The sequence below is a fragment of the Thamnophis sirtalis genome, unplaced genomic scaffold (assembly GCF_051295495.1).
Source record: "Thamnophis sirtalis isolate CommonGarterSnake01/CBP01778 unplaced genomic scaffold, rThaSir2_p1.2 scaffold_9, whole genome shotgun sequence".
NCBI lineage: Eukaryota > Metazoa > Chordata > Lepidosauria > Squamata > Natricidae > Thamnophis > Thamnophis sirtalis.
This window is the reverse complement of record NW_028261389.1, coordinates 25,345,261-25,356,962: the sequence shown is the minus strand read 5'-3', so window position 1 is coordinate 25,356,962 and position 11,702 is coordinate 25,345,261. Positions and strand designations below refer to the sequence as shown.

Here is an 11,702-nt window from a genome sequence, read left to right as displayed (position 1 = left end):
TGCTGAATTCAAACAGAGGCACCTGCCATATAACACCTCGGACATAATTGTCAATAAGAAAGACGAAAAAAGGCTTTGTTGCATCATTTGGATAGTGGACATGACAGTACCTGAAGCAAGAAGAAGAAAAGAGAAAAAAACTGGAGAAGATAACAAAGTACAAAAAAAACTGCAAACAGAATTAGAACAATTGTGGCAGAGGAAAGTAAAGGTAAAAAGCAAAGGCACCCAAAGCACCATCAATAATGATAGTCACTTTGGGTGCAATCCCAAAACAACTGGAGCACCATTTGAACATCATGGGCATTGGACAAATTCACCATCAAGTACGGTAGTTGTAAAAGGCAGCTTTGCTTGGAACAGCTTACAGCCTGGGACAATACCTCTAATATCTGCCTATCCCAGGTCTTTGGAAATGATTCAATAGCTAGATAAAAATGCCAAATCCAGTCTGAACATCTGACTGACTGTGTAATAAACAACAACGACGACGACGATGATGATGATGATGATGATGATGATGATGAAAATGATGCAATGAAAAGCACAGACCTTGTTTAACAGAGAAAATGGACAACTGCAACTTAAAAATATAGTAAATAGTGTTTCATCAAAAATCTATATAGCTTTCATTTTGCAGAAACTGTACTAAAGCAGGGAAGATGGAAAAACATTAAGATGAATATTGCTAGAAAAATAATGGGTAATATCTGGTCTGTTTGGTCTAAGCAACTGGAAATATCTGTATAGAAGTATATGTTCCTGCCAAACTGTTTTATATGTAAATGAAAATAAGAGGGTCTCAGGGAAAAAAGAAAATAGCTATAGCACTTAGACTTATACACAACTTCATAGTGCTTTACAGCCCTCTCTAAATATAAATGGGTTACTGAAGAAGACCTATGGAATTAATGAATAGCAAATTAAATCAAACTGACAAACTAGTATAAACACTACCCTTATATGATTGATCAAAATGGGCAACTCTTTTCATTAGAAATACTGCCATAGTATTAGTGGGTCAATGCTATCTTGTTATCTGCCCAGAATCTTATCCTGTTTATTTATTTACTTTTTTGTGGTAAATTTCTATTAAACCCTGTCTGTAATTTTAGCACCACTGTTATTTTTCGTGCTGCTGATTGTCTCTGCATGTAAATACCTAAAGTTATGAATGGTTTATGTCTCTTCTCTTCCTTATTTTTAATTGATTTTTTTTAAAAAAAATCACTTGTGAAATTACTTAATTTTTCAAAGAAGCAGGGACTGTTTTTTCTAGTCACATACTTGAAAACTAAGAGAGAGAGGAAATGGCCCTATAGAATTCCTTTTATCATCTTTTGTTCCTGCTCTTTGCTGGAAGGCAAGGCATCTGTTTTATAGGTTGGGGTTAGGAGGCCACCAGGTAGAGCCATTCTCCACGGGGGGACAGGTGGTGGCAGTGATAAACTATGACAGGCTGGTAGAAGGTGGGCCTCAAGGTCCTCTGGGAGATGGGCTTTGAAATTACATCCCTTCACTCTATACATTCAACTCTGCCACTGCTATATCCAAAAAAGAATAGTGCAATGGATATGTATGTAGGTAGGCATATTGTTTGTTCGCCAATTTTAGTGGTTTTCTTTTTTAATGCAAACATAACTGAAAAAAGCGAGCAGCAGTTTTCCCTGCATAGAATACTAATCCTGGGCAGAAGGCGGGGCTTTGCAGTGAGAAGACGGATTTTCAGGCTATTCCTGAAATTCCCCTATTCCGAAGGAAATTGGACGGTCCATTTCGGACCCAAGCTGTCCCGGAGAGACAGTGAAAGGTAGGAGGAGATCCAGTGACCCCAGAGACATTCGCAAAGTCCCTGGGGGCTTGGAATTTAACCTCCTTTGCCAGTGACTTTTGGATTAGCCGTAAGCTAATTGAAACTGCAGGTTGCCCCTAAGAATGGCGAAAATGTTTTCCAGCTGGTAAGGTGATTTTATTACTCAGACAGAGATGGTCCGCATAAAAATTTAAGCTAATTGAAACCAAAGAACAGAAGAATCTAGCGGCGATTTCGATCTCTTTATTGGTTTATGGATGGTGGTTACTCTATTTTTTAAATGTTTTAAATGCTACTTACATGGACAAAGGAAAGATTACTCCAACATCTCCTCTGACCCTCTGTAAGTGGGCTGTAAACCAATTTACTATAATTTGGCTCCCTACAACTTGACACTTTTATTGCTTGGCTGGGTTGGTCTAAGATCAGATAAGATTGTACAGCTCCCAGCTTGTTTTTACTTGCAAATACCTTAAAGTTTCTAAAGGGAAAATACTAACTGCGTACAAAGATGGCGTCTGTTCAAGTTTCAAATGATTCATTTCAAATGATTTTTTTCTGCACTACAAAAGTTATCTGCCATATACGATAGATTTGAGAGGAAGCTGGATTATTTGCTGTTTCTAACAAACAGCATTTTATTCTAACAATAAAATATGAAGAAAAAAATGAGAATGTTGAATGTTTGAATGTTCCTGAAATACAAACGAAGGATGTCAGAGATGAAGATTTTCAGTTTGCTGATATTCCGGGCATCTGGTTTACCTCTGAGGGAGAAAAAGATGGAATGTTTGAAGGGGGGGCAGCCACACAGAAGATTTACTTCGAAAGACAGAGCGTAGGAGGAATGAGAAGCATTAAAGAATTTATACTTTATGAAATATCATTTGCAAAACTTTTGATACCACCACTGAGAATTAAAGACAAGCTGAAAAGGAGAATAAACGGAGGACGGCAACATTATATGAGAGGCACCTTAAGCAAAAAGGTGCAAAGATCTTCTTGTTTGGACTTGCTCATAAAGACGTTTGGAGAACTTGATCCACGAATGGCAACAGGACTAAGGAGGTTTTGTTATTGGAGAGACACAGGTTGATAGATGGAAGAATACAATTCAAAATTAGCTAAACCTAATTAATTAATTTTATTTGTAATAGACATAGTCTAGCTTTATGTAATTATATCGTATATCGTAGCTAGACTAAAAAAAGATTGAAATAATAATAATAATAATAATAATAATAATAATAATAATAATAATAATAGAATACTAATCCTAACCCTAACCCTACCCCCTGACTGCATTTCTTCAGGATTAAATGGGCTAAATTCCCATATGGATTATGATATACACGATATTAATAGCCATGTCATATACAGCTAGAGTGAGCCAAGTCCTACTGCTATTCAGGACTCTTCCCTATTTGTGTAGGTCCCAGTATAGTTATGAACTGCCCAGAAGAATGCCTTTGGGAAGGATGGGAAGAATTTTTACAACTGAACCTGGCTTATTGTAATGGCACAGGAAGATGCAACAAAGCAGGCAAAAATTAGGCCAGGATTGCAACAATTAGATCTTGACACCTGTCCAAGGACATGTTCTACTGGGGATGGGGCATGGATACATGTACCAACGAATATATATGAGCAACAATATTGGATTACCTTGGCATGATTATAAATATCCACACAATTTTCTGTGCTGATACTTTTTGCACAAATGATCTCACAGTGACGTTGCAATGCTTCAAGTTGGAAAAATTTAGCAGCAGATAGAAGCTGAAAAATGAGAAAAGGGTTATTACAGGTTTCGAACAGTGATCATTTTTGTGGGCATCAAAAGGAATATTTCTTTTTTATCTCTTGGTCCGTCTTTGTCCATATTGTAGTAGCTAATGAAACTGAAAATTATGGGTGCTGTCTTATTCCTTTTTTCTTTCCCCCCAAAGTTACCAGGTGATTGCATACTTTTACAGCACTTTACAAATGAAAAAAAATCCATGGGTCAAAACAAATCTACATGTAAGGAAGATTTTTATTAATTTATTTATCACATTTACACAGACACCCATCTCATCAAAAGCAATTCTGAATTCAGGTAATTTATCATTGATGTCACCTCCAAATATTTTCATTCAGCCACATCTAGTAATTTAGTACACTTGTAATAATAATAACAGTTTTCAGTATAAGATGCTTCTTACCTCCATAACTTCATTGTTTTTAATGAGAAGTGACTCTGAACCTCCACAGTAGAGATACTGCATAATAAGCTGAAACAAAAAACAACAATCAATTAATTACAAAAATACATTTGTTTCTGAAGTTCTTGAAAACTAAGGGAAAAGTGATATATCAATGTTATTCCAAAATGGAAAACAGAAAAGAATGAAATAGTCTTAATACATTTTAGGATATATTGAAAAGATAAACCTTAACTCTTTATGCCTGGGGAGTAGTTCTTATTTCTGTTATTTTTACTCAAGGATTCTTGATAAAGGAAACGTACTGGCTAAAAAGCTATAGAATTAACAACTAATTTCTCTCCTAAGAGAGCTCATATTCTCTATTTAGCAGCAGTTTTGTGGGAAGAGTTTCGGTATACAAAAGTAGGGGCAAGGAAAAAATTCACTGTAGTACACAAATGCAACACAAGGGATGCTGTCACCTGGTAAATCTCTGCCAGTCATAATCCTATGAAAGACAAGCTAAACTGTGCAACTTTTCTTTAGCATACTTCTTTCAGAATAATCAAGGAACACTTAATTATTCACACTTCTGAAAACCTCAGTATGAGAAAATTAAAAAAAGAAATGTGTAATGCCAGTAATTGAAGGAGCTCCCTTCTGAAATAAAATGTTCATTTGATGGATGTATGATTGCTAAAGGCAGTAAAACAAATTTAAAAAGCAAAATATAAAAACTAAAAACATAAATTGAAATAAACACTAGAAGTGGCATAAAACCAATTAACAATTAAAAGTCTATGAAAGAGTTGCATTTTTATATGGTTTTGAACTACTGACTGAGTGAGAACCAAATGGAGCTTATGAGAGAAGGCACGAAAGCAACATGGAAAAAGGCAGAAGGTACCTTCAAAAGAGCCTCTCTTGGGTTTCAGATATATTCCTGATGGGAGAGATACTCCCCCTGCCCCCAGATACTTAAGAAATTCCTGAAAAGCATTTATGGTGGCCAGATGAAGAGTGCAGTTCTAGTCTTGCCTTAAGCATGAAACAATGGCTGGGTGACTTTGGGTTAGTCACTCTCTCTCAGCCTAACCCACCTCACAGGGTGGTTTTTGTGGGGGAAATAGGATGAAAAAGAAATAGAAAATAGGACGAAAAAGGGGTATTGTACAGTGGTGGGATTCAAATATTTTCACTACCAGTTCTGTGGGCGTGGCTTGGTGGGTGGGGCGTGGCTTGGTGGGCATAGCTGGGGAAGGTTACTGCAAAATCCCCATTCCCTCCTGATCAGCTGGGACTCAGGAGGCAGAGAATAGATGGGGGCCAGTCAGAGGCTGTATTTACTGGTTCTCTGAACTACTCAAAATTTCCGCCACCGGTTCTCCAGAACTGGTCAGAACCTGCTGAATACCCTCTCTGGTATTGTGTAACTTCACTTGAATTATAGGTAGTCCTCGACTTCCAACAGTTCATTTAGTGACCATTCAAAATTACAACGCCACTGAAAAAAGTGACTTTTGACCATTTTTCATACTTAGACTGTTTCCGCATCCCCATTGTCACATGATTTAAAAAAAATTCTGATGCTTGGCAACTGGTTCATATTTGTGACGGTTGCAGTGTCCTGGGGTCATGTGATCACCTTTTGTAACTTTCTAATAGGCAAAGTCAATGGGGAAGCCAGATTCACTTAAGAACCATGTTACTAATTTAACAAGTGCAGTGACTCACTTCACCACTGAGGCAAGAAAGGTCATAAAATGGGGCAAAATTCACTTAACAAATACCTTACTTAGCAACGTAAATCTCAATTGTGGTTGTAAGTCAAGGACCACCTGTATTTACAAAATAATTAAGGTCTGATAAAAGTCAAACAAGCAAATAAAACCATTGTTCTAACTGACCTCAGAATTCAAACTTTGCTAATAATTCCACTTTTTAAGCCTCATTCCTACATAAATGTTACAATATTTAATTCAGGCCACATAAAAGTAGATCAATGTCATTCATATGCAGTTTGATTCCAATGAATAGTAAAGCTGAAATGTTGCTATTAGAAAACAGTGATTACAGTCCATATTTCAGGAATTTTCTCTGGTTCTACTTATTAGTTTTACAGAGATTTCTTGAGACATTCCACCTTACCTGGAAAATGGGATACTTCACGTAGCTGATCTCAATGAAAGTGCTATCAGAGGGAGGTTTGCTGGACAACAAGGCTTTAAACCTACAGAGAAACATCCAAATACATTTGCTATTTCAAAACAATTTGTAACGTGTAAATTTGTTTTTAAAAAAATACACCAACCATGAAGGAAAGGGGGAAAAAAGATTTGGGGTAAAAAACTAGCATTTGCATTAGCAAAAAGTTCACACATAAGGACAATACTTATCCATTGAAGACTCATATATTCCACTTTTTTTAAATACAGAAAATATATGCTCCAGGATCAGTCAGTAGCAGCCAAAACTATGAACTGCTTAAGTTCAGAATGCCAGATCACAAGTTGTACTAGCCAGCCTTGTTCAAATAATCAGTTTTTGTGCTGAGTAAAAATTCTGGAAGCTTATTTTGAAGGCAGAAGGCTTGGGAAGGCCAAATTAGATATTAAAGTAGTATCTAATTTCTTCACTTCCATCATCCTTTTTAAGGAGAAGGTAGCCAAGAACTGAAGTGTTTCAGAGAAGGGTAGGATAATAGTAATTATCAATAGGTTCTTGAAGTCATCTCAAGTGCTTTCAGCAACAGCCAACCCACCATTCCTACTTCAGAGAAGAAAAGGCCTTGGCAAAGAGAAAAAATTATGTTTGGCTCCCAATACCTTATATTCAATTGTGGAAATGACAGGAATTGCTGGAGCACTGTCCAGAAAAGTCTACCTTTATTCATCTCCAAAGCTAGTAGAAAAACTAGTGTCTAATCATACATACCACAATGGCTCTAGATTCATAATGGCAAGCAAATTTCTCTAACTTTAATCTGCAGATGTATTGTAATATTGACCCTTAGTGTAAGACTTTAGCATTAGAGCAGAAACGTATTTTGGCTGCTGAACATAGTTTCCCTAAGAAGACTACCAAACTCTTGATTGATCTGTATTGTTTCTCCTTATGTTTTGATGTGCCTTTCTGAATTCTATCACACTTTTCAACTAGTCACATTTATTGCAGTGAGATATGCAGTAATCAGTGGCAATTTCTTCAGTCAATGAAGAAATATAATTTTAATTGCAAATTCCTCTTGGGTAACCTATAAATCTGCCTGCCTTTTGTGATCCAAAATACCAAAATTAAGTTTATGCCATATTCATATGTATAAATACCTAGGAGATGCAGTAAATAGTAATACTCTGTGAGCATAAAATGGCCTTCCTTCCACAAGGAATGTAACATCTGACATCTCTTTATTGTTGAGGAAATGAGGATCTGAAATGACAAAAGACAACAGATCAAATTTTTAAAAAAACCCACCTCCCAAACAAAAAAGCAAACTAAAGCAAAACAAAACAAGAGGAAAACACTATAAGTGGAATAAATTAAAACATCAATATATTTGATCTTCATTATAAAAGATCGTAATTTAAGATGAATAGACCTTTGAAGTTTTTTTTATTGAATTTTTTTTAAAAAAAGCTTTTACAAATATTTACCTGCCATCCCCCCCTCCCCTCCCCTCCCCACCCAAACCCAACCCCCACCAACCTCCCCCCCCCAACTTCCCAGAACAAATACAGGGTATAAATCTTTAACAAAGATGTTCTAAAATAAACTTAAAGTTAGTATCATCTCTCATTTGAGCTTTAATTCCTCTTTTGTTAGGCTAACTCTAAACAGATTATATCGTTCCTCGCTTTTTCAGTCATGGAATTTCTTACTCCCGTATTTATTTGGAATATAGTCAATCCATCTCCTCCACTCCAGTTTATGTTTCTCATTTGAGTGGTCCTTAAGATATGCTGATATTTTAGCCATCTCTGCTAAGTTTGTTACTTTTAATGTCCATTCTTGAATAGTAGGCAAATCTTCCTTCTTCCAGTATTGAAGTTATTTTGATGAACGTAGAACAGGCCAGTGGTGGGATTCAAATTTTTTTACTACTGGTTCTGAGGGTGTGGCTTTGTGGGCGTGGCATGGCTTTGTGGGCATGGCAGGGAAAAGATACTATAAAATCTCCATTCCCACTCTACTCCAGGGGAAGGATACTGCCAAGCATCCAAATTTTGATCACATAACCATGGGGATGCTGCAACAGTCATAATTGTGAAACAGCCATAAGTCACTTTTTTCAGTGCTGTTCTGAATGGTCATTCAACAAATGGTGGTCAATCAATGACTATCTATACATTGCAGAAATTTGAACTAATGCAGATGAAATTTCCAAGCTGCACCTCTTCAAACATGCAAATATTTTGCTTGTTACTTATTAAAGTACTCTAAAGGAGAAGGTGGCTACTAAACACTGATACAATTGCCAGTAATATCACTGTTGTGAATGCAAGTTCTTCTAAACAGAGTGAATCATGTGTTTTAGTTTGATCCCTGGGAGAAAAATGGTCATAAATTCATTATTAAAGTCTGCATACCCATATTCCAAACTGGAAAATTGGTAAAATAAATGACTGGCATTTGATTGGGAAATAGAAAGGAAAAATAGTAATGTTGAGCTTTCCAATGGTTTTAATGAGTGGTATATATATTGCTTGCTTTCATCTGCTGACTGTATTTTTGTTTTGTATTTGAATTTAGGGTGGTTATACACTTTTTGCATTTATTTATATTCTTTATTTTTATAATTATTTCTAATTGTTGTGAGCCACCTAGGGTCACAAATGTGAGATGGGCAGCTATACAAATTGAATAAATAAATAAATAACTTTGGCCTTGATTAGGATATTCTATGATCTTTTCTGATTTTGGATTACATAAAAAGTCTACCAAGGCTAAATGTCTACATATCTTTTAAATGGAAACCAAAGATCTCACGCAGCATACTTACCTAAGCGAGATGTCTGTTTGCGCTTGATTTCAGTAAGCTTGGGAATAGGATAAGGTCCATAGCAATGAGTGAAAATGACAGCCAGCTGTTGACTAATCACTTCATTCTGAAACAAAAGAAAATGCAGTAAAATAAAAGTTCCTTCACTGAAATGTTTTATGGCTTTGAGGATCTAAAATGTGAGCAGATATTGTCTTACTTTCCTTGAGCAATTCCTCGACTGCATTAGAAGCTGATAAATCAACATTGTGGAGATATCCTACATCAGTGGTTCTCAACATCTTCTTTACAACAGACTCCCTTTAAATACCTTTTGTGGCCATGGACCATGGACCACGGCCACAGACCACCAAGGCTTCAAACTTAAATCAAGCCTTCGCAGGCCCCCTGTGATGACATTGCCCACCCCCCGGGTGGACCACAAGTGAGGACCACCACTACAGGTAATTATGGTTCTCATCAGACAGAATGATACTCTGATAAAACCACATAATGCAAACCTGTTTTTATGCCTTTCAGCTGAAAATTAAGAGGAAAATTAAGTCAACTTCACAGCTCAATAAAACTGCAAATGTGTATGTTTATTTTCTGGCAACTCTAGTAAAAATAGGATTAAAAACATATATCCATGCATCAGGCACCGGAGGCTGGCTGCCAAGGAGAGACACAAAAGTGCTATGCCATACTTTAAATTGCTAGGAAAAACAGTGCTGTGAATCATATGAGAACATTCATGTATCACATGTGACTCCTTAAAACAGGTGTATCTTTTCCCAGGACTCTGTGTCTCTCCTGCACTGCTGCAGCACAATCCCAGGAAAATATGCATTTGGTTAAGAAATTGGTACCATTTCATCTGGTAGCCTATTTCATTAGTTCACTGGGTCCTATAGTTAAGAGGTTTTCCTTGATAATATAGCGAAGTTACTCCTCATAGTTTTTACCCCTTTGGTACTGATGTTTTCTTCTGGGACGCTCCTCTGAAATTGATCCAATCCCCCCCTCTCTGTCTCTCTCTGTGTGTGTCTCTCTGTCTCTGTCTCCCTCTCTCCCTCCCTCCCTTCCCACTCTCTCTTCCTAGTACAGGAAGGAGCAAAGGTTGTAGCAAGATGGATGAAAACAACACTCTATTGCTGAATAGTTCATTGAAGTTATGAACTTGAAAGCTTCTGGTCTATAAATGAGGCATTCTTACTGCAAGAACTAGAATCCAAATGCAAAACCCAATCCAAATAATAAAAGTATAGTTTTCATCCTACTTTTGTCCTAACTAACAATAAAGACAGCCATTGTCATCCAAAGCAAATTGCTTTTCAGTTCTTTTAGCTTTGTTGACCATGAATTGATGAAGCTAGTGTAGGACAAAACTCTGGAAAAAATCTTCTATTTCTGTTAAGACTAAACTATTTTTTTCAGAAATGGCAGAAAGACAGATGATAAACTAAAGAAGTATGAGCCATCTAATATTAAAATGAATGGATGATAGGATGATGATGATGATGATATCAGTAAAACCTTTTTAAATATTGTTCAAGTGAACATGCTTTCAGTCTTTGAACAATTGCTGAATTTTTATAAGAAAACTGCATTATGTACTTGAATGCGATTTGTATTTTTTTTCTTCCTGTCTCTGAAAAACCCATCCATATGTGAATAAAAACTAACTGGGAAAGGGAGATTACTAATTAAAAGATCACTACAATTCTAGGAGTTTCAGTTTGTCGTAAGTCACACAGATATGATTATCATCTTCTTCTAGCCACACCCAGAGGATTATGAAGGTGGCTTTGAAGAAAGATCTCAACAGCTTTTACAAATATGTAAGTTTAGATCTGAAAGTGAGGAGGGATTAAGCCAGAAATTCAAGTTTGCCCTATCTCGACTCTCATTGGTATAAGAGGAAGAAAAATAATCTCTGTCAGGCTTTCAAGATTCTGTTATTATGCCATATAATTAATAAAGTAGATTTCCAGAAGACATTATTGAGTCTGTTCTGCCTCAAAGGACTGACCTCATATGGTATTGTTAGCACAAAAAGGAGCACTGACCCAAACTTGTCAAACTGTCTTTGGGGAAAATCTCCAGTATCAGTGTTTCATGATTAAATAATACTTTGAAAGATTGCTATCAGAAGATTTGAAATTCAATACTTCATTAATACTAGTCAACATATGTAAGTAGTGAATCTAGGATGCTGAAGTGAACACCCAGAGGCAATGTCAACTTTGAGAAAAATAGGTTTTTATTTTGACAAAACTAAAGTATAGCTCTTCCAAAAGAATACCATTAATCAAATGAGACACATAAAATGCCTTTCAGTGGTTACTGGGAATAATGCCAAGACTTGATTTTTAAAAGATTTTTAAAAAGTGGTGCCTCAAAAACTCACGTCCAGGAAAATATTTATGGGTGTCAGATCAAAAGAGGGCACACAAGATACAGAATCCATACTTCTTGTTTCTTCAGGAAATTTCAGCAAATATTTCCTTTCCATAAAACAACAACAACCAGAAGGGGTCTTTGTAAACCCATTGATGGAATATGTTTTAGACTGAATTGTTTGTAAGGATTTAAATGTAAATCCATCAAATCCAAGGTTAGTTTCTAGACAACACCATGCTAATCAATCATTTTATGTGACACTGGTTAATTATGAGTATATGGACATGCCACACTAGTGTACCTGATATTTGTCTCTCATATG

The 11,702-nt window shown here is 36.3% G+C and overlaps 1 protein-coding gene across 2 annotated transcripts in view; it reads right to left on the bottom strand.

The window, feature by feature from the left end:
- ABTB3 (ankyrin repeat and BTB domain containing 3) overlaps window positions 1–11,702 on the bottom strand; it is a 221,861-nt gene that overhangs the window by 10,759 nt on the left and 199,400 nt on the right. For both annotated transcript variants that reach the window (XM_014053732.2, XM_014053733.2), the window contains 5 exons: window positions 8,999–9,104; window positions 7,326–7,428; window positions 6,148–6,229; window positions 4,018–4,086; window positions 3,479–3,592 (listed from right to left, as the gene is read on the bottom strand). In XM_014053732.2, the coding sequence (XP_013909207.2) occupies window positions 3,479–3,592; window positions 4,018–4,086; window positions 6,148–6,229; window positions 7,326–7,428; window positions 8,999–9,104 (474 nt within the window). The remainder of the gene's footprint in view (window positions 1–3,478; window positions 3,593–4,017; window positions 4,087–6,147; window positions 6,230–7,325; window positions 7,429–8,998; window positions 9,105–11,702) is intronic.